The following is a 25,687-nucleotide window of genomic DNA, read 5'->3' as shown; positions in this document are numbered from 1 at the left end:
TAGCAGACCAGGTATTCAGTTGTCCAAAACTAGAGACATACTTTTGAGGTTCTCTGGTACTATATAGGCTTTTTGCATATTATCACTTGTTCTAATGATATTCCCCTTTATAGCTGGGGAGTGAAAATCTCAGATAATGTGACTTATCCAAGGTCACCAGTCTAGGTCACTAAAATTTATGGTTGCCTGGATCATGCTTGTTTTTCTTCCTTATACCAAATATTACCTCCATAGTTTATCTTTTCCACAAAAACTGTACATACTCACAAGCTAAACAAATTGTCCCTTTTCTTTTGCTTCTGCTTTGCCTTCTCTAATATAACATCATTAGACCTTTGGATAGAAGACTCCACACAACGTTTCCTTTTGTTGCATTGATTTCATTGGTATCTCCTTTTTGTCTACCTCCTATGAACTAATAACACTAACATTTTCTGATCTCTCACTGTCTATATCATTCCTTTGGCACTTAGCATATGCTTAATTGTTAATGGCTGTATTATATCAAAATCCTGGATCCACAATAATGTTAACTTTTATTTTTCATGATATATACTTAGAAGCATAAGGAATCTGCCCTCTTTGACTTCTCCCCCTCCTCCCTCCCTACAGATTAGAAGCATGGGAGATCTTCCCTCTCTCTTCCTCCTTTTCCCTCCCCCCTCCCTCCCCAGATCCCCCTCCTTGTTATTTGTCCCCAAGTTATTACAATAACATAATCATTCACTTCGCCAAGTAACATTGACTTTTTCTTTTGCCATGTCTTAGAGCTCTCAGTAGCCCTCAAGCACCTTGTAAATAAAGGTCTCAATAAATCACAAGCATTCAGGAACTCATAGAACATCAATCAAGAGGGTTGGGGCAATGGTCATGTATGCTAGTTTCAGATTTGTAAACCATCTTGGTGTTAGTTTTCATTTTGAAAGTAGTAACGTGGGCCTTCACACAGTTTTTCCTTGGACACCTAGACATATACAAACTCATATCATGTCCAGTGTTTAGAGGTGATGAAAATGCTGCAATAAACTTTAATCAGTCGGAAACAATTAGGACAGAGACCAAGGAAATACTTCCCACATACATATGCACCTGAAAGACCAACATGCACCATCCCAAAAGTCTCAAAAAGGGTTTGTACATATGCACATGCCTACCCACCTCCAAATGTTTTATTGTTTAAGGAGAATAATCTAGTTGCATGCATTTTCTTAGCCCTTGTATCCCCCCTTCCCACCTAGTACGTTTTGGGTTTAAGGCTTAACAACTCACCATTGCCTTTGGGGTCGCTGAGAGCGGTGGGCGGAACAACGGATGAGCGATGAGTTCCGCAGCAACATTCCTTGGAAAACCGTCTCCGACAACCTTCATGCACCTGAAACGATAAGAGCAGAAGAAAAAAGGAGGGGGGAGAGAGACAAGAGAAAAAAAGGTGGGGGAGAGAAAAGGAAAACATTGATCAATTTTGTGCTCCAAGTCCAAGATTTGGATTCCTAGTACTCAAATTTTTTTTCTGAGATTTAATTCTATACCTCTAACTCATCTGGCCATCCCCTCCCCTCCACCCCACCCTGAGGCTGCATTCACTGCATGTGAGCTCAGAACTCCAGTCCTTCCAGAAGTGACTTTCAGAAGATAATCATATACAAGCAGTGAGAAAACATGAGTCCTAGGGCGGCCCAATCTTAGTGGTCTACAAAATAGAGTGCTTACTTGCAAATTGGTAAATGCTAGTAATTTGTTATTATGCCACAATCCACACAACCATGTGTAGTAGGGGAGACACTAACAGACCCATTTAAAACAAATAAGGATAGCAAAGTTCAAGATGTAAAGGGTCTTGTCCAAGGTCAAATAGCTGGGAAGTGATAGAGTTGACTTTGCTGCTTTTGTCACAAGTGACCATGCTCCCTGATTTCTGACATTGTGAAGCACCAAATGCTGAACAATTACACAAGTTTAGGGGATGTACATCTGATCTGTTTAATCAAATGTAATTAAAGAGAGTCAGAATAGTAGCAGCATATTCTAACAAGTTCTTACTTCATTCTCTTCTTGTCTAGGAAACTAAGTTTGAAAGAAGCATATAAAGGGCTATTAGGTCTGATACAGTCTTTTAAACTCAAATTATTAACATTTTGTGCCAGTTGGGTGCTTATTAAGGGGGGCCATCCTGTGCCTTCTAGAGGGTTAACAGCATCCAGGCATCTTTCCCATAGATGCCAGTACCAGTGGCCCCCAGGTTGTGATAATTGGAAGTGTTTTCAGACCTAGACAATTTTGTTTCCTGGATGGAAAATTATCCCCAGTTAAGGACCACTGGTTTACGGGCATGGTATTATTTTAGTTAGGAGCATGATCTTTGTTCAGTTTTGTAGAATCAGGACTCTGGATTACTGGTTGCAAGACCTTACATTCATCATCTGTAAAATGGAGACTTGTAGGCTGGTTTAGGGTTGTTGTAAGGATAAAATGATACCAAGCATATAAATCACTCAACACATAGTGGCAATAATAATAATGCATTAATAATACTTATCATTATTAACAAAGATTATCAATTCCTAAGAAAAAGTGAATGAGAAAGGATTAAGAGTAGACTTAGAACTTTTTTTTTTTATTTTAAATTGTCTATACTGCCATTAGACAGCTCAGACATTCAGATTTTCTAGGAGGCCACACTGGTTAAGAAATAAAGACAATAAATACTTCTCCCCAAACCCTATAGTCAGATCTGGAAGGACAGAATAGTGAGCTCTGGGTCTGTCTATGTGTAGACACATTCAAACTCTAACGCACCCTTTCTCTAGAATCTAAGTTCTTTAAGTACCAAAGAATTGAGATGAGTCTTACCGTATAGTTACACCAGAGACAGCGGAAATCTTGAAGTCTCTGGTGACTACCACAGCTCTGATGACATACTGCACATTCAGAGCTGACGGGCATGTTTCCTTCTACCCACTGATGAGGCATGGTCTCCTGAAAGATAAAAAGAACCAAGGAGTAGAAGTTAGAGGTACAAGGAAAGAAAAGGACAGTTGGAACAATTAAACTACCCCATGGTGAAGGTCCCAAGTTCAGCATGGTCCTACCCTCCCAGCTCCTGTACTAGTGACCAATGATAGGTGTGAGTGGGCACATTTCTTCTTTTGGGCTTTGTTGAATTGTGAACCTGGGTGAGAGCCCTGTTTTGCCTATCTGGAGATAGGAAGACGACTTCCTTCTTGTGGGTTCTGACTGAAGGGGCAGAGGACAGGGGTACTTATGGAGGTCATGGTTGTTACTTACCACCTCATCTGCGGGGAGGAGCAGGTCGTCGGTGACGGACAAGGTGTTCCATTTGCAGTCTTTGTTTGCTCTCAAAGCACATAATCTGTGAGATTTCACTTTGCAAACTAGGAGTAGAGGAAGAAAAAATATGGGTGTGAATATGGTTACAATGGAGATACTCTCTTCCGTAAGCTACACTGACCATGAGAAGCAAGATACACTCTGAATAGTTTCTTATTTCCAGTTTTGTTTTATTATTAACAGCTAAACATTAAATATCTGACTTAAATGATATTGATGGTAATAATAGTGATTTCTGTGTTTTCAACCCCCATTATTACACACACACACACAAAGTCCCACCATCTCATATCCAACCATTCATTTTCAATTCTAGAATTTTACCATATGCTAGTTTCCTTTTTCCTGACCTCAAATAGGGTTAATCCCACACCCGAGTCAGTGGTCTAGAGTGAATCCATGACACCAAAGCCACATGAGCTTTTCTCTGTCCCTGCTCACTTCCATCTCCACACACTGAGCCACAAGGAATCAGAAAGGTACCTTCACAGATAATGGCATCTCGAGACAAAGCAGGAATGCTCTCTCGGCAAATATTGCAATGCTGGGTCCGTGAACTGTGGCTGGAATACCAATAGTGCATTCCAACCAGGAAAGGGTTGTTTTCTGCTACAGGTATCTGAAATAAATCAAAGAAAAGAAAGAATGGAGGGTTAATCACAGAGACAGATTCAGAAAGGCCCTAAAATCTGCTGCCAAGACTAAAATGGCCTGCTGCACAATGCTCTTTATATGGCTTGGCCAATGACTCTCTTGGTTTAATCCTCGCAGAATATGTTCTATTAGTGCGGCTTCTCCCTCAACAACCCCCTTTACCTCAGATACATGAAGGAAACAATATGGAAACAATAGTCTTACCCACTTCCCTATAGCCCTTGAACCTTTTTACCCTAATTAACTATGTAAAGACTGTAAAAAATATAATAATAATAATAAAAGATGAAAAAAATGTTCTATTAGTCTTGACTGTGGCCTTCTTCAAGTAGTAGGCAATCAGAAATTTAGTGATGCACAAATTCTCTGATCAGGGAAGAGAGGGAGAAGTCATGTTTTTGACTTTAGGCTAAGGAATACTAATTGGAGTTTACCTATCTACAGGTGATACATACTGTCTTTCCTCGTGATTCTGATGCCAAGTAAACGTACAGCATTGCTTGCTTTACCCAGACAACAGTTTCATCTTAAACTTGTTGCTCAAATAGTCTTTTCTAAATATCATACTCTGATGGTCTATGATAGTTTTTTGGTTAATCAATTCATTCAATACTTCATTAAACAAGCATTGGCTGAGTAATTACTATGTGTTTGGCACATTTCGAGGCATTTGAGGCATAGCCGTGAGTAAGACAAAGTTCCTGCCCTTGTGAAGTGACATTCTGTGTGTTATCTTTCATGGTAGTGCATTTGACATTTATGATTAATCTGCCTACAAATGCTGCATTTTTACACCACAGCCTGTCTTTTCATGACTGTGAGAAAGTCACAAGTTACATTGGTGTCTAGTTTCAGGGTTGAAAACAAAAAAGAACAAATGGACACTGAGAAACCTTAAGTTTGTTCTGGATGTACCTTTCATAGAACTTTTCCGACTTAGCTCTAATTCCTCTTCTCTCCTTTCTTAGACATAGGCATACACGTAGAGCTTTATTCTTGACATTTGAGTTGGATATGTAAAACAGGACAAGATTTTAAAAATAACTCTATATTCTTTCTGACATAACCTGACAGGACATGGTTGAGGGCTTCCTAGCACTTTAAGTATGATTGGTTTATGTGAGTTCACTGCTCATGATATATTATTGCATAGTGTGTGTATACCATGTGTATAGTACTCTCTGATGTTTCCTTCTGTTTTCTTGTATATTGGCTACATATTGTGTAGCTGTCACTAAACTGACCTGGAAATTTTTGGAAGGAGATGCTACTTTGTTGAATCAATGTCTCACATGGCCTATGATTACTGTGTTATGGCCATGTTTGCTGTACAGACTCCCTGGAAAGTTTTATGGATATGAGAACAGTGGGTAGGGAATCCTGAGAAAATAATGTAGTCTTGGCTTTGACACTCTAAGGTTCCAGCACATACTACACCAAGGGATATTAAATTGTAACATTGCAAACATCTTTCTTTCTCTCAATCTCCCTCCCTTCTCCAATAATTTCTAAGACTCTACTAGATGTCATCCACCACATTAAGCACTAGAGCTGCAGAGATGGATAATCATAGTGTTTTCTTCATGGAGCTTGGAATCTGTTGGAAGAGATATATTTGAAATCCATGAAATTAGTATACATTGACAAGTGAACTCTTTTAGAATGTACAAAGTACTAAAAAAAAACAAGTGAAAGAAATATAGAACTCTGCTTGGGCTGAATTTGAATTTCATGGTCAAAGTTGACTTGGAATACACAAGAATATATTTAGTGATCATTGCTTTGTTTTTACACTTCAAGAAACAAAGTTTACATTCTATCCTATTGTTATGAAAAGATGACATCCCCAAACCTGGATGAGTATGTGTCAAGTTGAACTTTGCTCAAGACCAAACCTCAGGCACTTATGAATATGACCTTAATTGGAAATAGGATGATCATAGATATGATCAAGTTAACATGAGATCATACTAGGTAAGAGTAGATTCTAATAGGATGACTGGGAATCTTACAAGGAGAAGGAAATTTGGATACTGCCACACACAGGGAGCATACCTTGTGAAGATACAGAGCACACAGAAACAGAGAATATCCTGTGACAGTGGAGACAGATGCCACTGTGGTACATCTGCAAGCCAAGGGATGTCAATGTTTGTTTGTAATCACCAGAATCTAGATAGAGGCAAAGAAGGATCTTTCAAAGACCCTTAGAGATAGCATGAGCCCACCAATACCTTGATTTTAAATCTCTAGACTCCAAAACTATGAAAGAATAAGTTATTTTTCTTCAAATCCACTTTGTATGTGGTTATTTGTGCCACATTTAGGAAACTCACACAGATTTTGGTAATGGAAATTGGGTGCTTCCTTAACAGGAATCTAAAAATATGGGAGTGGCTTTGAGATTGTGTTGTGTATAAAGTCTGGAGGGATTTTGAGGCAACTGATAGAAAAAAAAATCTATCTTAGTTTGAGCAGAATGTTGCTATAAATATGGACAGTAAAGTAAAGTTGTTTCTGGTAAGGCCTCAGATAGAAATGAGGAATTGGAGCAAGTGATCCTTTTTATAACATATCAGACATTTTTAAATTTTGTTGTACTGTTTGGTAGAAAGCAATTTAATGTGTTATAAAATTGAGTATTTAGCTGAAAATATTTCTAAAGTATGGAAAGAGTGGCTTGATTTCTTCTGATGTTTATAGTAAAATGTGAGAAAAAAGATGCATTAAGAGGAAACTTGTGTTATTGCATTTGGGCTGATGTATCAAATTATTACAGATTGAGTGGCTTAAACAACAGAACTCTATTTTTCGCAGTTTAGAGCAGAGATGTCCAAGATTAAAGTGTCTGTCAACCAATACATGTCCTAATGAGTTTGTCCCTGGCATTCAAATGCCAGCTTCTCACTGTGTTCTCACATGGCTTTACTCAATATGTCCATGTTGATAGAGGAAGATCTCCCTTTTCCACTTCTAGTAGGGTAACCAGTTCTGTTGGGTTAGGCCCAACTCTTTTAGTCTCATTTAGCATTAATTACCTCCTAAAGGTTCTATCTTCAAATACAATATTAGGCTAGGTTAGGACTTCAACATAATTGGGGGTACATTGACCAATGTAGCCCACAGCAGAGCTACTAAATGAAAAGTCAGCAGAACTTAAAGATTTGGCAAATTATCACCATACTACAAAATATAGAAGAGTGTTCTCTGGACAGAATATCAAGAGTATGACTGAAAAAACTTTTGCTGGAGCGAGTAGGTGGGAGACACATGCATTCAACGAACTGTCTGAGCAGGAAACTGTCAGCTTGAATTCAAAAGGGACAGATAGGAAGAAAATGAAATTTTGTCAAACTTCTATTATTCTACAAGTATGAAACAGACTGATAAAACTACTCAGCTGTAAATGTGTGTAAACATCTTCAGGAAAATGAAAGAATGGCTTTCAAGGTGGATCAGAGGCTAGTAAGACTGCTGAGAGGCTCAGAAATGAGAGTGATGCATTTGAAAGCTAAAGAACAATAATGCTTCGCTGCTAAAGCCTTCATAGCAATCATATCCCTGCTGACTCTTTCCGATTTCCAGCCACCAGGACCATGATGATACATTTCTGTTGTTTTAAGCCACCAGATTTATGGGGTTTGTTACTCTAGCACTAGGAAACTAATAGTCTGTCATACAGGCCTTTGTACTTGTTTACACAAAATAATAATAAAAAAAACATGCAATGACACAAACCACTGATCTCTTTATGCAAAGGAAGGCAATTTGACTTAAAGCCATTAGTGTGTGGTCATCTGGTCTTTATGTTTGGTCTTTATCCTCTCTAATGCACTTAGGTAAATATATTCACGTACAATCCATTGCACCCATCAAATACTTCACTTGAAATGTATTAAAATGCTCACATCCAATCCTCCACTGCCAAATTTACATGCTGAGATTTTAACACTAAATGTGACAGTAGTAAGAGGAAGAGACTTTGAGGAGAGATTAGGTCATGAAAATGCACCCCTCACGAATGGAATTAGGGCTGTTTATGGAAGAGATTCTGTAGGACAGGAGGACAGAAGAAAATGGCTACAAGGAAGTGGAGCCTCACCAGATAATGAATCGGCTACTGCATTTGTCTTGGCTACAGCAGCCTTCAAACATAAGAAAAAAGTGTTGCCTCCTTAAACCACCCAGTCTGTAGTTAAAAAATTACATTCCAAACCAAGTCAAGTAGGAATTGGCACAAACAAGTGATGGTATTGCTGTACAATATAACTCAAACTATGGAAGCCTTGTTGTGACTAGACAATGGGTAATAGATGGGAAGCTTTTCAGGTGCATGCTAGAAAATGTCTAGATTGCCATGAATAGAATTTTAAAGTCCATTATAGTGAGAGAAGGGCTAAAGAGACAACCTGCTGGGTTTTTTTTTTTTTTTTGAGAATACATAAGTAATCACAAACAAGATCTTAATGAAAATATGGAAAGAAAAGGCTATTTGAATGTGAACTCAAATGGAATAAAGGAACACATTGTTGGACAATAGAAAAAAAGGTGATCTTTATAATCAAGTGACAATGTGGCTTTATTATACTTGTACTTGTTCTAGTGTTTTGTGTAAGCTAGAACTTGTGTGTGATAGTAATATATTCAGTTAAGGACATTTGGTTCCCCCTGGTGGCTTTGAGTAAAGTGTAAGAAGTGTGATACCAGAAATTTGGAGGCTAAGGGATTTCCCTTCTACCCTCCTCTTTTACCCCCAGTCCCAACACTGTTTCACCCTATATTATTACTATAGTATACTCCTTCAGCAACAGTCACAAGTCCATCATTCTGCTAATTAAGCGTACCCTGACATCATATATATAGATAATAGTGGCATCCTATTGTCAAGATAAATTTAACAACTTCATTGGGAATCCATCTTTTATTCAAAAGTCGAGATGCGTACTATAATGTATCTCCACTTCATGGTACACTTGCCTCCATTATACAAATCCTCTAGATTAATATATGTACATACATGCTTATCTCTGTATCTACTGCTCCTGTATTTTGCAGGAAGATTCCCTTATATCAGAAAGAATATACGATATTTGTCCTTTGGTGATTGGCTTATTTCATTAAGCGTAATGGTCTCTAAGGGACTATTTCGTTGCAAATGGTAGAATTTCATTCTTTTAATGGCTGAGGAGTAACCCCTCAGCCTATGGAACTGTATCATGAAAAATAGAAATTAAAAAAAAAATTTGAAAAGAAAGATGAAGGAATAGGAGTTATCTGAATTCCTGCCCCCTCAAACAAAAAATTCAACTAACAGTTTTCTCCTGAAAAGAATACCACCATGAATAACTTAGAAGTTGGAAATCAGGCTGAAATACTCCTTTGGGTCACATAACTGATAACACAACACCACATGGTAAGAGGAGGCTTGTGGTATAGTTAGTTAACCTGCTGCCTTCAACTTTAACATTCTGCAGGTGAGCTAGTTCAAGTACCAGTTTCTCCACTTTTAATCCAGTTCCCTGCTGATGGCCTAGGAAAGGTAGTGGAAGATGGTTCCAATGTTTCAGACCCTGTCATCCACATAGGAGACCTGAAAGAAGCTCCTGGATTTGACTACTTCTTATACAACTGCATCCCATATCAGAGTGCTGATCCAGATGCTAAATGCTACACTTTCAGTCCAGCTCTCTGACAATGTATCTTGAAATACAGTGGAAGAAGGCTCAAGAGTTTGAGTCCCTGTCACTCCACCCATAAGGAAGATGGAGTTCCGGGCTCCTGACTTGGGTCTGGACCAGCCCTGACCATTGTGGCCACTTGGGGAGTGAACCGGTAGACAGAAGAGCTCTCTCTGTGTCATTCTGATTTTCAAATAAGCCTCATTGTACTCAACAAAATAAAATCCATAGGAATTACAAAAAATATATAAAAATAAAGAATTCAAACCATATAATTACAGGAAATCATCGAACTATAGAGAAAGATATCAAGAAAAGAAAAATACTCAGAAAAAATTATAAAATGACAGTAGCAAGTCTTTATTTACTAATAGCTACTTTAAATGTAAGTGTATGATATTCTCCAATAAAAAAGACATGGAATGACTGAGACAATGTAAAAGCTAAATTCAACGATACCTATAAGATTCAATTTACTCATAAAAATACACAGTGATTGAAGATGAAGGGATAAAGAGGAGGAGAATCAAGATGGCGGAATAGGGTAAGGACACGTTTAAACAGAAGGAGAAACATTAGCCAGGGTAAAGCAGAGAGAGCACATTCCAGGAAATAGGAGAGGACAGACCAACGGCAGAGCAGCACCTGGAGACTGAAGACCTGAGAAAGCAGCAGAGACAACGGAGACGATGGTGTGGTGTTGCAGTGATCAGATATCACAGTGGCAGTCAGCGAGCAGCAATCTGAACTCCACCAGCAGCCGGAACTCCACCAGCAGGCGGAACTCCACCAGCAGCCAGGGAAAATAATACCGACTTTCCTATCGTACAAGTCAAAATAGGTCCGTGTGGCCCTCAGTCTTAATGTCCAACAAGTTCCGGCAAGATCAGCACTAACAGCAACCTAGTTATTTAGGACATCTGGATTTCTCCCTAATCTTGGGAACTGCTCAAACTGGAAGTGGGAGAAAGATTGTACAGACAACAGTGCTGCCTCAGCACAGATCACAGGATGTGGACACTGGTAAGCAAGAAGACCATGATAAGAGCCCAGACCTGAAACTTGCTGGAAGGAGTGGCATAAGTGACTGCAAACAAAGAATCCGGTATCAACTGCAATAAGCAAAATCAAATGGTAGACTTGTGGGTGATACAGCTTAGAAACCTGCCCTAAGGAGACGAATCTGATAACAGAAGTAAATGACCAAGAGCAAAAGGAGAGACAGAGGTACAATAAATATTACTGAAGACTCCCCTGCAAAGGAACAAAAGTCTTTGTCAACTTCAGAGTTAACTGAGTAAGATATTGAGAAAATGGGGGATACAGAACTCAAAAAACTCACTATAAAGCTTCTTATCAACAATGAGAAGCACATACAGAAGTTCAAGTAAAATAAGGAGTATGTCACCCAGGAAATAGGAGCACTGAAACAAAATCAAGCCAGATTATTGAGAACCAAGGATGCAATAGAGCAAATTGAAAACTTAGTGGAAACTCTCAATAATAGAATGAAGGATACAGAAGAAAGAGTCTCAGAATTGGGAGATATTTTTTTTGTCACAATGGGGAAACAATAAACAAATAAACAAGCAGAGCTGGGTCAGGCTAAAAAAAAAAGTATTCAAGAAGTAAGAAACACTATTAAAAGGCCAAATGTAACAGTCATGGGAGTCCCAGAAGTTGCAGAAAGAGAAGCTGGGTTTACTAATATTTTTAATAAATAATAAGGGAATTCTAATAATAAGGGAAAATTTCCCTAATCTAGAGAAAGAATTGGGAAACAACATCCAGGAGGGGCACAGAACTCCCAACAAGGTTGACCAAAAATGATCTTCACAACTGTACATGATCATCAAGCTCTCTTCAATCAAACATAAGGAAAAGATCCTTAAATGTGGACATGAAAAAAATCAACTGACATATAGAGGAATGGTGATTAAATTCAGTGCTGACCTCTCACAGGAAATTCTACAGGCCAGGAGAGAATGGAGTAACATATTCCAGATTCTAAAAGCAAAAAATTGTTGGCCCAGGATAATATACCCAGGAAAGCTTTCCTTTGTCTTTGAAAAGGAAATTAAATTCTTCCACAGTAAAGAAAAGAGTATGCCTCTTTCAAACCTGCCCTACAAATGATACTTAAAGATGTTCTCTCTACAGGAAGAGAAATAGCACCCACTAAAACCAAAGGCAAATGTGAAGAACATCCCAGTAAAATAACAACAGAAGAGTAAATTAATGAACAACCCATTGCTAAAATGACAGGACCAAATTACCACCTATTTATATTAACCATGAATGTAAATGGCTTAAATTCATCATTTAAATGTCATAGATTAGTAGGCTGGATTAAAAAAACAAAACCCATCTATTTGTTGCCTACAGGAAACACATCTCACCAACAAAGATCAGTGGAAACTATGTAGCTCATGGATTTTGATATTTTTGTTTTTAGCTTCATTTCTTCAAAACATTTTTTCTCATTAAATTCTTCAATGACTCATAGATCATATAGTAGCATCATTTTCTTCAAGCGGGTTCTTGATTTTCCTTTTCAGTTCTTCAGTGACACATTAGTCATTCAGTAGCATGTCATTTAACTTCATGGCATTGAATGTTTCTATTTTTCTTCCTGTTGTTGATTTTGTATTATGGCTTTTCATTCAAGGGGATGTATAATAACTGTGTAATGGAGACTATCATATGGAGATATGAGGATACAATGTAGTATGTATCTCTACATCCATATCAAAGATGGACTCCCAATGAAACTGTTAAACTATATTGAGAATAGGATGCTGGACTCTCTGCCATTGTCCATGCCTGCAATGATGGACATATGACTGTTTATGAAGAACTATACTATAGTAATAATATAGGGGAACTCAGTGTAGGGTGGAGGGAGAGGAGGGGACATGAGGTAGGGGTAAGGGAAATCCCAGGGCCTATGGAACTGTATCATAAAATGATAAAAGTAATAATAAAAGAAGAAAGAAAATGAAGGAATAAAAAAAGATACTCTATGCAAATGGAAACTGAAAAACATTGTAGGTAGTTAGACAAGATAGAACTTTTTTCAAAAACTATAAAAAGAAACAAAAAAGCATTATATAGTGATAAAGGAATTATTTATACAAGAAAACACAAAATTTAAAAAAAAATTTATGCACTTAGAACTGGTGTAGTGGCACAGCATGCTAAGTTTCTGCTTGTGATGCCAACTTCCCATATGAATGCCAGCTCATGTCCCAGCCACTCCACTGGTGATCTCGCTTCCTGCTGATTCAAATGGGAAGGCAATGGAACACAGCCCAAGTTTTCAAGAACATATCAATCGTGTGGGAGATCCACATGGAGTTCCTGACTTCTGGTTTTGATCTGACCCAGACCTGACTGTTCCAGCCTTTTGAGGCAAGTAACCGGCAAATGAAGGATCTGTTTTTACCTTTCTCTGTTTGCTTTCAAATGAACAACTGAATGAATAAATGAGTGAATCTTAAAAATGTGTGCACTTATCACACGTAAATAATAAAATAAATGACAAGAAGGAGATAGAGTGCAATATTTTAAAAGTGGAGAGCCCCAATATCCATTTTCAACAATGGACAGATTATTTACCTAACATCAACTAACACTGGACCTGAATTATATTCCTAATAGATATAAATAAAATATTCTATCCAACAGCAGCAGAATACACATCCTTATCAAGTGCATATGGAATATTCTCCAGAATAGATCATATGTTAGGCAACAAAACAAATACTAACAGTTTAAAGAGGATTGAAATCATATCAAGTACGTTTTCAAATCCCAATGGAATGAAACTAGAAGTCAGAAGTAGGGAAAGTATTAAAAATAGAAAATTATGGGGAAATCGAACAACCAGTTCCTAGACAGTCAATGAAAAACAGAAAAATAAAAAGGGAAATGTAAACTACATCGAAGAAAATGGAGGTAGAAAGAAAACATACCTAAACTTCATGTACACAGCAAAGATAGTATTAATAAGAAAACTTCTTCAAAAAAGCGAATAATAATAATAATAATAAAAAAAGAGAGAGGTAAACTTGTAGTGATAATTGTTTATATAAAAAAGACACAAGGTCACAAATAAATAAATTCATAATAGAAAGAAATTAACCTCAATGTTACCAGAAGAAATTTTAAAAGATCAACACAGAGATAAAGGAAATAGAGACCAGGAAACTATAAAAATCAATGAAATTAAGAGCCATATTTTTGAAAAGATAAAATTGGCAAATCCTTAGCTACACCAATCAGGGTTTAAAAAAACTCAAATAAGATCAGAAATGAAAGAAGATACATCACAAATTATATAATCAAATACAGAGATTCATTAAGAAACTATGAGGAACAATTATACAGTAACAAAGTAGATAACTTAGGCAAAATGCACAAATTCCAAGACACATGTGAAGTACCAGGACTGAGTCATGAAGAACTAGAAAATATGACCAGATTGATGAGTAAGGAGACTGAATGACTAAAAAAGTATCTGGCATCAAGGCAAACTCCAAGATTTGAAAACTTCATTTCTTAGTTCCTCAAAACATTTAAAGAAATAATAACAATTTTTCTGAAGTTCTTTCAAAAGAGTTTGGTGGCCCAAAACGTTGGGACCGTGCACCCATGTAAGAGAGTCAGAAGAGGCTCCTGGTCCCCAGCTGCAGATCAACTCAACTCTGGCTATTGTGGCCATTTGTGGAGTGAACCAGCAGATCAAAAATCTGTGTGTGCGTGTGTGTCCTTCTCTCCATAAATTTGCCTTTTAAATAAAAATAATTATATACTTTTAAAAATCTGAACCTGGCCTGAGGAAGTTCCCTCTGTACCTCCTAGACCATGATGTGGGAAGCTCAGGGAACCAACCCCAATATCACCCTCACATGCCAGATAGAAATTGGTGGTATTTCCATCTGTGTCTTGCAGAACTGCAACTGCCGATGTTAGTGCTGTAAGTTCATATTCTTGTGATATCTGGAGAGCTATTTCTGAATTGCTCTGCTTCAGGCACAGGGTCTTGCCACTTCCGATATCCAACTTTCACCCTAAGAGATCTGGGTAATGACTCCACTGCACCTTGCAGTACCAGGACTGTGATAATTAGACTCACTGGAATACACCCAATGAAACCCAGGGTAGAATGTGCCTGCATTCCACCTCTTTAGAATTATACTGGCCAGTGCAAAATCTCCAGTGTCTTTTAGTCACCCTGCAGAACCAGAGAAAGGTCCCCTACACATTTCTCAGTTTTGGGACTACAGATGTTGGTACTCTAAGCCCGAGCATCAATCACACCATTCCAAAGCACTTGGGGGTGTTCCTGTCCACATAGTCCTAGAGCTACAGATATTGGTGCCACAACACCCATGGTCTCTCAGGCTTGTGTTGAGGGACAACAGGGACAGCATGTTTGGTATCTCTTGGCACCAAGAATGACACTCTGCTTATTACAAACTGTTGCATTATTGTCAAACAACTCTCTAGTGACTAAAGACACACATCCTAGGAAATTCATTCTTCCTCAAAGTCCAACTTTTACCTCCATAAACTTCTGCAGGCTGGAAAACTGTGTCATTTATAGAAATGGCTGACCCCAATTAAAACAAAAGAAATCTCTCGAAAGGTACACTTCTGGGCTCAAGTAGAACCAAAGCTAAAATAATAAAACAAGTGATATCCGGCACTCCAACTAAACTGTAAACTCTTTTCTGATGAAATCTGCTACATGAACAAGGGACTGTTTCACCAGATGCACAGACGCCAGTGTAGCAGCATAGGAAACATGAAGAAGCAAGGAGGCATGACACCTCTAAAAGAATGCAGTAGTTCTCCATACACAGATCCTGATCTGAAGCAAATTTATAAAATTCATGAAATAGAGCTTGAAATATTAAGCCAAAGGAAACAATAAAATGTAGTTTAAAGAAATGAGGAAAACAGCAGGTGATATGAATGAGAAATACACTAAAAAGATAAAACTCAATAAACTGAGCATAAATTTAGGAGCTTCAGCTGAGAGTTTCCACTAACAAAGCAAAAAAAAAAAAATGCAATTGAGAGCTTCTTCAGCAGAATGGAACAAGTGGAGGAAAGAATTCCTGGAGGACAAGACATTTGAAATAATCCAGTCAGACAAACATAAAAATAAAATAAATTTAAAAAATGAACAGAGTCAGTGTGAAATATGGGATAAAATAAGTGACAAAATATTCATATTTTAGGGATTCCTGGAAAAGGTAAAAAGCATTGAGAACCTACTAAATAAAATAATAACTAAAAACTTTCCAAACCTCGAAAGAGAGACATCTAGACACAGAAAGCTGAAAGGATCCCAGGAAGACTCACATGAAAAAAGATCCTTTCCAAGACACATTGTAGTTAAATCATCCAAAGTTAAAAACGAGGAGAAAATCCTAAAGAGACTATGAGAAAAGTATCATGCTAGATATAAAGAAAAATCAATTATATGAACAGTAGACTTCTCAGCAGAAACCCTACAGTATTCAAGATGGTGGAATAATACATTTAAAGTCTTAAAAGAAAAAAAAGAGGTAACCAAGAGTTTTATATACAGCAAAGCTATCCTTTAGAAATGAGGGGAACATAAGCTATTTCCCAGATAAGTAAAAAGAGGGTTCATCGCCACCAGCCCAGCCTTACAACAAATTTTGGAGTTCTACATTAGAAATAAACATCATGAAGACACCTAACACTACCAAAATCACTAGCAGAGCAGACACAATAAAAAAATCTGACCAATATAGTAATAAAGAAATGCAAATGTAAACCACAATGACATACCATGTTTATCAAAAAAGGCAAACATAGCAAGCATTAAAAAGGATGCAGAAATGAGGAACCTTAGCAAAATTATTGGTAGGAATATAAAATAGCACAGTTATTATGGAAAACTATATGTGGCTCAGCAAAACAAAAAATATTAGTACTATCAAATAAAGCAGTATTTCCACTCCTGGGTATTTATTCAGTGGAATTGAAATCAGTATGTCAAAGGGATATCTGTGCTGCTAGGTTCATTACAGTATTGTTCATGGTAGCTTAGCTATGAAAGCGCACTATGTGTCCAAAAACAAATGACTAGGTAAAGAAAATATAGTATATCCCTACAGTGGAATATTATGCAGCCTTTAAGAAGTGGAAAATCTTGTCATGGGTGAATCTGGAGGTTACCATGTTAAGTGAATTAACTCAGGCACAGAAAGAAAAAATGTATGTGAACTCTAAGTTGAACTCATACAAGTGGGAAGTACAAGGCAAAAGAGGCAAAGCACAATCGTTGACCAAAGTTTCAGATACAGAGGAAAACATTTGGAGATATATTGCCCAGCAGGATGATTATAGTTGAAACAATGCATTACATATTTCAGAATATCAGAATATATTTCAAAAGCCTCACCATTAAAAGTGACAGGTTAATGTTAATTAGCTTGATTTAATCATGCCACCTTGTGGTAGACCGTAGATCAAATGATAACATCACACTTCTACCATAGGCCCAGGGTATACAGGCATGAGGGGCGGGGTTGCATCTCCCTCTATTTGAAAGGATGAGATCAATGTCCAGCAGAGTTGCAAAGATGGAGCCATTCAGTTGCATGTCATATGGAGACATCATGTGACTTTTGCCCCAGCAGATAACCATGACATTGACATTGATGGAGCCCACTGGAGAACCACAGTATAGGCATTGTCCTGCTGTCCTGTTAGGCCAGTGGAAAAAAGGGGCAGGGGACATTGCCACCCTAGTGTGTTTGAAAGACAGCAAGGAGAAAAACAGGATTATTTTCAAGCCTTAAGAACGTACGATACAATGTAATTAATGAAGTAAAAATAATAAATAATTTAAAAAAAATTAAAAAAAAAAAAAGAAGAACGTACGGAGATTGTGTTGCTATAGTTCAGGCTTGCTCAGGGCTCATCATCCTTTCTTTCTTCCCTACTTCTCCCTTTTAGAATGCTCTAGCCTGTGCCTCTCCACCCTTGCATTTTGGAAATACACAACTTGTTTGATTACACAGATTCACAGCTGTAGAATTCTGCTTCAGGATGTCTTCTTCATATTTGATTTGAATAGCGTATTTATGTGGGCTACTTGGGCCTTTAGTGTGGGTACTTTGGCCTTTAGGGTTAGGGATGAAATTAGTTAAGGTTTCTGGAGTTCTTTGGATAGAATAAATGTACTTTGGGAAGACATGAATTTTAGGACGTCAGAGGTGAATTACAATGAACTGCTTGTGTCCCTTTCAAATTCACATGTTGGTAGTCTAAATTATTTATTTATTTATTTATTTATTTATTTATTTATTTATTTTAAGATTTTTTTATTGGAAAGGTAGATACACAAAAAGAAGGAAAGACAGAGAGAAAGATCTTCCATCTGCTGGTTCGCTCCCCAAGTGTCTACAATGGCTGGAGCTAGCTCATCTGAAGCCAGGAGCCAGAAACTTCTCCTTGGTTTCCCACACAGGTTCAGGGCCCCAAGGCTTTGGACCATCCTCTACTGCTTTCCCAAGCCACAAGTCAATGGGAAGTAGAGCAGCTGGAATATGAACCAGTGTCCATATGGGATCCCGGATCATGCAAGGCGAGAACTTAGCCACTAGGCTGTTGCTCTGGGCCCAGTATAGAGTCTTGATGGATAAGATTAGTGTTCCTTGTAGAAAAGGGATCCAGGGAGCCTCTTGTTCCATTTTCTGTCATATGAGGACAATAAATCAGAAGATGACCAACTGCAAAACAGGAGGCAGGTTGTCACAAGACATTTCTTTTGTTAACTTGACATTGAACTCCATAGCTCCCAGAGGTGTGAGAAGTATTTTTTAAGCCTTCCACTCTATGGTATTTTTATTATGGCAGAGCAAACTAAGGCATCGTTGTTCTTTGCTTTCCCATTTCTTGAATATTTTCCATCATACCTAGAACTCTAATAAGTACATTCATTATTTGTCAACTTGTTGTTAATGTAGGAGTTTTCTAAATCTCGAAGGCATTATTGAAATGTAAGGACTTAATCGTGCTAAATGTCTGCAAAGTGCACAAAATTCTCAGGTGAAGCATCCCATAAAGTAGAAAAACCTTCTAAATATCCCTAAACGTATCTTGCTTGGATGGCTGAAATGATGAAAAAAAAATTTGGTGACCCCAAATCATTCATTAGTTTGGGCTATAACATGAACTCAGCTGCTCACTTTCATGAAAATTTCAGCAACTATAGAAAAAAGTCATGATGTCTCAGGTTGGCCATTGGTAGGATAAGCCATATTGTTGAAATCAGCATACTTTCAACATTAAAATGGCAAGCTATTAATAGTTGTGCTGGGACAAATTTACACTGGTTAACTCTGAGTAAGCCACTAGCCATGGAGACATTATCCATGAGCTAAAGAGACATTTGGTCACCCTAAATAAGATTTTTAATTACTACAATTTACCTGTTCATGTTAGTGTTCTCACCCTTAAATACAGAGGATGGGGGTTAGAGAAGTGAAAGAAGAGAATAAATTAGGTATAAATAAATTCAAGGTGTCCTTCTAAGAGCATCAATTAAGAAGAGCTAGGATCTCAAATCCGCCAAATTGAACTGATTTAAGAAAATTCAACAGCATATCTCTTATTTATTAAATGAAATACTACAATGATAAACATTTCAAGTTCAATATTTTAAATTTGAAACTAGAGGGACCCAGTGCGATAGCGTAGTGGCGAAAGTCCTCACCTTGAACGTGCAGGGATCCCATATGGGCGCCGGTTCTAATCCCAGCAGCCCCGCTTCCCATCCAGCTCCTGCTCGTGGCCTGGGAAAGCAGTCGAGGACAGCCCAAAGCCCTGGAACCCTGCACCTGCGTGGGAGACCCGGAAGAAGTTCCAGGCTTCTGGCTTCAGATCGGCTCAGCTCTGGCCATTGCGCTCACTTGGGGAGTGAATCATTGGACGGAAGATCTTCCTCTCTATCTCTCCTCTCTGTATATCTGACTTTCCAATAAAAAGAAATAAATCTTTAAAAAAATTGAAACTAGATTCTGGAGTTCATTTACTTTGCCCACCTGAACAATTAAATTTCCCTACAATATCCTGATAAGCACACATTTGAATATCTTTCTTTTGTTCCTTTTTAAAAAGAACTATTTATTTGAAAAGCAGAGTTACAGAGAGAGACGGAGGGGGGAGAGAGAGAGAGAGAGAGAGAGAGAGAGAGAGAGAGAGAGAGAGATTGATTTTCCATCCATCGGTTTATTTCCTGAAAGATCACAAGGGCCAATACTAGGCCAGGCTGAAGCCAGGAACTTCTGCTGGGTCTTCCATTTGGGTGCAGGGACCCAAGCACTTGAACCGTATTCTGTTGCTTTCCCAAGTAGATTGGAAGGGAGCTGAATCAGAAGTGTAGCAGCCAAGAAAGGGATGCAGGTGTTGCAGGCAGCAGCTTTGCTGGCTATACCACAATGCTGCCTCCCGAATACATTTATTATAATACTTTCAGTGGCAGGGAGGTTTCTAGCTCATGAGGCAGCCCATGGCATTCTTGCAGTTCACAGTACGTTTTAGAAAGTTCGCTTTCTACTGGGCCAAAGACCAAGAAAAGACTTCTTGAGACTTAGAGCTTTTGGAACACTGAATGGCCTTTTTCTTTGCAAGAAACTTAGCCCCAAGTCTTTGGCAGGGCTTTAAATAAAGACTACGTGATTTATGATCTCAAAAAGCCCTAGAATATAGAATCTGAAGTCTAGATGACTTTCACAGTCCTCTTCTTTTTTCATAGTCAATGGTTCCATGTCAATTCATTAGAAAGAGCTAACTTTGTCATCTAGCCTTCCCACAAGCAACATACTACCAATTTTCTTCTTATTTATCTGAATCCCCTAGTCTCCCCCCACTGAGGCCTGTCTGTGCCTCTCTCTCTTCTTCTTCTTACATATTTCTCACTTGCAACCCCCGCCCAACCCAATCAGTGCCTACTATTTGTCCCCCATTCCTATCTTGATTCTGGGTAAGTCCCCAATCTGTTTTGTTTGAATTATGCTCTAGTCTCTCCTCCAAATTGCCATTATCTAATCCATCCTATATTTATTTGTAAAGGTCTCCCTATCCAAGTCTGCTTAAATTGGACTTTGATCATATTGCAAAGTCTTCCTCCTTCTTTACGTTGGCATTGAAAAATCCTCCAGATTCAAGCCCAATCTACCTCTCCAGATATACTTCTGAACTCCCTACACTGCAACAAATACTGTTTTCCTGTGTCTTGGCTTATGCCTATACCAGTTCTCTCATTCAGGACTTTCCCTGGTACGCCTCCCCTGTTAACAATACAATTTTATCCATTTCTCAAGGTGAGTCTCAAGTATTGTCTGTCAACACTTCCCAGAGGACTCCAGCCCATATCTCTCTCTCTTCCTCCCCTAAACTCCCATATCACTTCATTGTCTGTTTCATTCATCTGGCAATCAATCAAGTGTTGCCTTTAGCATCTCTGAAAACTATTTATCTTGAATACTGTCATTTGACCATTTCTTTTGTGTATATCTTGTCTCCTCAACCACCTAGAATACTCATAGAGACAGGGAGCCAAGGTTTCACCTTATTTGTAGCTCTATGGCACAGAACTGGGCACCTAGTAGGGCTCATTAACATGTACTGACTAGTGCCCAGTAGGTTTTTCAATTATTTTGTCACTACTTTAATAGACCACTAAGTCCGTAATTAATCTTTCCTCACCCCATTTGTCAGGGATTGGTGGTGACAGGGTAGAAAGGGCTGTTCAAGATAAAGTACATGTGGGAGAAAGCATATTTGGCTGTTTAAGCCTCGAGCATGATGAATTGCTAAGATGCTGGCAGGGAGACATTTCACTATCAGCTAAAAGTGTTTCTTAATAGATTTAGGTCCCTAGGGCAGCTTCCACAAAGATTGTGATTACACCCTCATACTCAACTATTCCAAGAGAGTAAAAAGGCACATCATTTTTTCCCTTTCAACTTTGTGCTGGATAGCTAATACCTAGTTGTTTAATTCAATGAAGTAAGGAATGGCACATCAACTCTGATGATTTTCTCTAGTAGGTTTGTATTCCTGGAGTAATTATTACAATTAATTACGTTATATGTTATCTTTTATGATTTATGAGAAGCCCTCTAGTTTGAAAAGAAGTAAGCCAAGGGAAGCAAATGGATTGGTTTGTAAGGTTGAACATGGGAGAGGAGCAAAGAATTCACAACTCTTTGTGTCTGCCTCTACCATTGTGTCATGATGAGCTCACTTGAGGTGGTGGAAGGGGTGTGCTCCTTCACCAGGAAAGGAAATAACAAAGAAGAAAATACTGAGGGCTAACTTGTATAAAAACCTTCATCAGATGCTAAGCAAAGGACACCTCAATTAAGTGTATACATCATAGGTCTGAAAGAGGCCTGAATGTTACCCGGAGAGGCCCCAGGGGAGCCAGATTGTCATTTCCCCACTATAACCACAGGTAGCACAATGTATAGTCGTGAGACTGTCGAAAGTAGAGAAGTTATAGGAGAGTGAATAGGTAAAGTTTGTAATGACATTATTTTTATTTCTAAACTGCATCTTGACCAAATTGCCATATCCCAAATGCCTGGAACAATCCTTCACTCTTGGTTATGATTTCAGGCAGCAAGTTCTTCTAAAGGCTGGATTCATATTCCTCTTCATCTCCAAGACCATCACAGCAAAACTTTGCTCAAAATTCTGGCCTTCATAGTTCCCTGAGATCCATTTACAAATTCAGAAAATGTTTATTGAGCCCCAACTTTGTGTTAGACATTCTTCTAAGCAAATAATTGACACAAATTCCTTCCTTTTTTGCAACTTATATAACTACTAATTGACAAATATATTCAAAGTTTGAATGACAACAGGGCATCCATTTGTTGCTTAGAGCAGTAGCCAGAGGTGGGTTCTTCCAGAGAGAAAAAGAACGCTGCTAAACTTTGGGGAGGGGAGTACTGCTCCTTGCTCTTCCCAACCAATTTTTTTTTTTTTTATAGACAGAAAACAGGGCAAAATGACATACATATAAAGCACATAAGGTTGCAAGTCACGAAGTCTAGGTCTGAATCCTGGCTTTACTACTAAGTGGTTACATTTTCCTTGTTCTGATTGCTTTCACTTTTTGAGCCTCATTTTCCTCAGTTGTTACTGAAGTCATTTACAGACTCAGGACTGCTACCTGCAGCTTTCCTAACTTAAGGGCACATGTGTTAGTTTCAAGCATACCTCTTGAACGCCTAATCTATTGGGCATATAAGACATCTACACAGTAAGTGGATATATACAGAGGCATCTAAGTTACATGCTTAGCAAAGTCTAAATGAATTATATTAATAAAATAGTGTATTATAATTATCAATGTAACACTCAACAGATGTCTTAATGCTCTCTGTCTACCTTTCTGTGCCAGATGGATTCGGCTTCCATTTTATCATTCCCTTGACTAAAAGACAACTTTCTGATGAAAAATTGTGAGAATTTTCCACTAGCTTCTTACCTTACGGATTTCTCCCTGTTGGACAGTCTTTATGACATTGATCCATTCTTCCATGTCTTTTCGATTCGGTGCTGCTAGGGTGATTTTTCTTTCTGGTGTGATAACCTAAACAAAACGCCACTTTGTTAGTTGGCTCTCACTAGTTAACTCCCCACCCCTAACCCCGACAAATTCTATAAAGTCTCTAAGGAACTAGACAGATCTTTCCAGCACGACCAAAGCTTTCTCTGCAGAATAGAGCAGAAGTTCCCACGTCACTTACAGCCTTTATTCATCCAGAAGGATAATAATGATCAGAGTAATAAATAACACTTGAATGTTGCTTTTTACATGCCAGGAATTATCCTAAAGCACTAAAGCACTGTATTTGTATTACTTTCTTCAATTTCCAACACAATCACAGGAGATGGAAATTGTTAAATTTTTTCCCATTTCACGGACAGGAAAAATCAAGGTAGAGAGATTTAATTGACTTGCCAAGTTACACCCAACAGGTAAAAAGAAAATACATGGCTAAAAATTAATTGAAATTCACATTCTTTGATTCCAGAATACATGCTCTTAAGCTCTAAGCCATGCAGCATCTATTACTCGGGTGAATTTACTTAAATATCCTAATGATACTATTACTCTGACTACTTAAAGTGGTGAAAGTATGCATGCTTCATCAAGGTGGGACTGTTTCTAGGGAGAGTGAAATGTTTAAAAATCAAGTTCTTTCTCTATTATTGGAAGGGACAGCCCCCCCCCCCAAAATATTCCAGCTGCTTTATCCTGCAAAGTGCAAGATCCCAGAAATGAACAATGAAAAAGCCTTGCTGACAGGCTAGCGGACCTAGATTACAGGGAGAAACTGACCTTTTTCCCAGAGGGCAGAAGAGAGCACAGAACACTATAGAATCTGCTGTAGTTTTTAATGGTCTGATATTTTTTTACTACCAGTCCCCAAAATCTTGGAGTCAGAGTAAACCACACCAATATGCAAGTGGTTTTTCCTTTTACATGTAGCGGAGCATGCGTCTCTGGTAGATGGGAGTAAGAAAGTTGGGGTTGGGATAACAGCCACTTCTCTGTCTTTATTTTTTTAATTGTTTATTTACTTAAAAGTTGGGAGTTACAGAGAGAGAGAGAGAGGGAAAGAGATCTCCCTCCTGCTGGTTCACTCCGCAAATAGCCACAATAACCAGGTCTGGGCCAGGGCAGAGCCAGGAGCTTCACCTGGTTCTCACACATGGGTGGCAGGGGACCAAGTACTTGGGACATCTTCTGGCTCATTTTCCAAGGCCGTTAGCAGGATGTGAATCAGAAGTGGAGCAATAGGGACTCAGGTTGGCACCCAAATGGGATATCAACATCACAGGTGTTAGCTTTGCCCTCTATGCTTCAATGCCAGCCTGTAAAACAACCATATTCCTTTATTTATATATATATATATATAAAATATTCCTTTATATATATAATATTCCTTTGTATATATATATATTTATTATTAATTACATTGCATTATGTGATACAGTTTCATAGGCTAAACAGCTATATTCCTGATCCAAACAACACAATATTGGATGTGGTACCTCTGCAATTTAATTAGCCTAGCACTTGGGGTTTCATTGTCGAATGAAGACAAAAACATTATCCTGTAAATTCATCATTCAGGGGCCAGCATGGTGGCTCAACAGACTAGTCCTCCATCTATTAGCACCTGTATCCCATATGGGTGCTAGTTCATATCCCAGCTGTTCCACTTCCCATCCAGCTCTAGGCTTATGGTCTGGGAAAAATAGTGGAGTTCTGAGGCTTAATGACTAAATCACGCAGAATTCCTAACCCAAGATAAGCACAGCAGATTCTGAGAAAACAGAATTCAGAGATGTTAATCAGTCTCTCTTTGGTCAGTTCAACCTAGGATTCATAAACCCTAAAGCTGAGGGGGAGGGCTAGATTTAGCCAGGTTCACAGAAAAGCAGGGAAATTACAATTGCAGAAAGCCTGGGCTGCTATGGACTAAGAGGGGCTGGCAACACAGGACTGCCCTGGTCGCTGAGACATGGGCTGCGAAGCCCTTATGCAGATGGCGGGGGCAGGAAGTGTCCAGGTTTCCCCATTTTCCCAGGTTTTGGAAGATTGCATAGACATAGTGAGGTTAGAGGGACCCAAGTGTAAACGCAGAAGTCATGGACGTTTTAGAAACACCCTATACACGTAGCTCCAAGGTAATCTTATAAATGTTTTTCATGTACCTCAGTTTTCACTGTGACCCACCACACCAAGTGTGGAATTTTCCACTTATGGCGTCATGTTGGCACTCAAAACGTTTAAGTTTATGAGGACTTTGGATTTCAGATGTGCAGATTACAGATGAAGAGATGGAGGACCCCAAGTCAGTCATACTATATGGGGTTCCAAGCAGGTGTGCCTGGTGGAGTCTGTCCGCCCTTACTCCACCATACTGGATGTC

General features: G+C 38.5%; 1 protein-coding gene across 1 annotated transcript in view; it reads right to left on the bottom strand.

The window, feature by feature from the left end:
- DGKK (diacylglycerol kinase kappa) overlaps nucleotides 1–25,687 on the bottom strand; it is a 113,974-nt gene that overhangs the window by 32,562 nt on the left and 55,725 nt on the right. Inside the window, exons 4-8 of the mRNA XM_058658699.1 lie at nucleotides 23,230–23,334; nucleotides 3,832–3,967; nucleotides 3,286–3,392; nucleotides 2,851–2,973; nucleotides 1,270–1,372 (exon numbers count right to left, since the gene is read on the bottom strand). Coding sequence (XP_058514682.1) covers nucleotides 1,270–1,372; nucleotides 2,851–2,973; nucleotides 3,286–3,392; nucleotides 3,832–3,967; nucleotides 23,230–23,334 — 574 coding nt within the window. The remainder of the gene's footprint in view (nucleotides 1–1,269; nucleotides 1,373–2,850; nucleotides 2,974–3,285; nucleotides 3,393–3,831; nucleotides 3,968–23,229; nucleotides 23,335–25,687) is intronic.

This window comes from Ochotona princeps, chromosome X (assembly GCF_030435755.1).
Source record: "Ochotona princeps isolate mOchPri1 chromosome X, mOchPri1.hap1, whole genome shotgun sequence".
Classification (NCBI taxonomy): domain Eukaryota; kingdom Metazoa; phylum Chordata; class Mammalia; order Lagomorpha; family Ochotonidae; genus Ochotona; species Ochotona princeps.
This window is presented reverse-complemented; position numbering and strand designations above follow the sequence as displayed.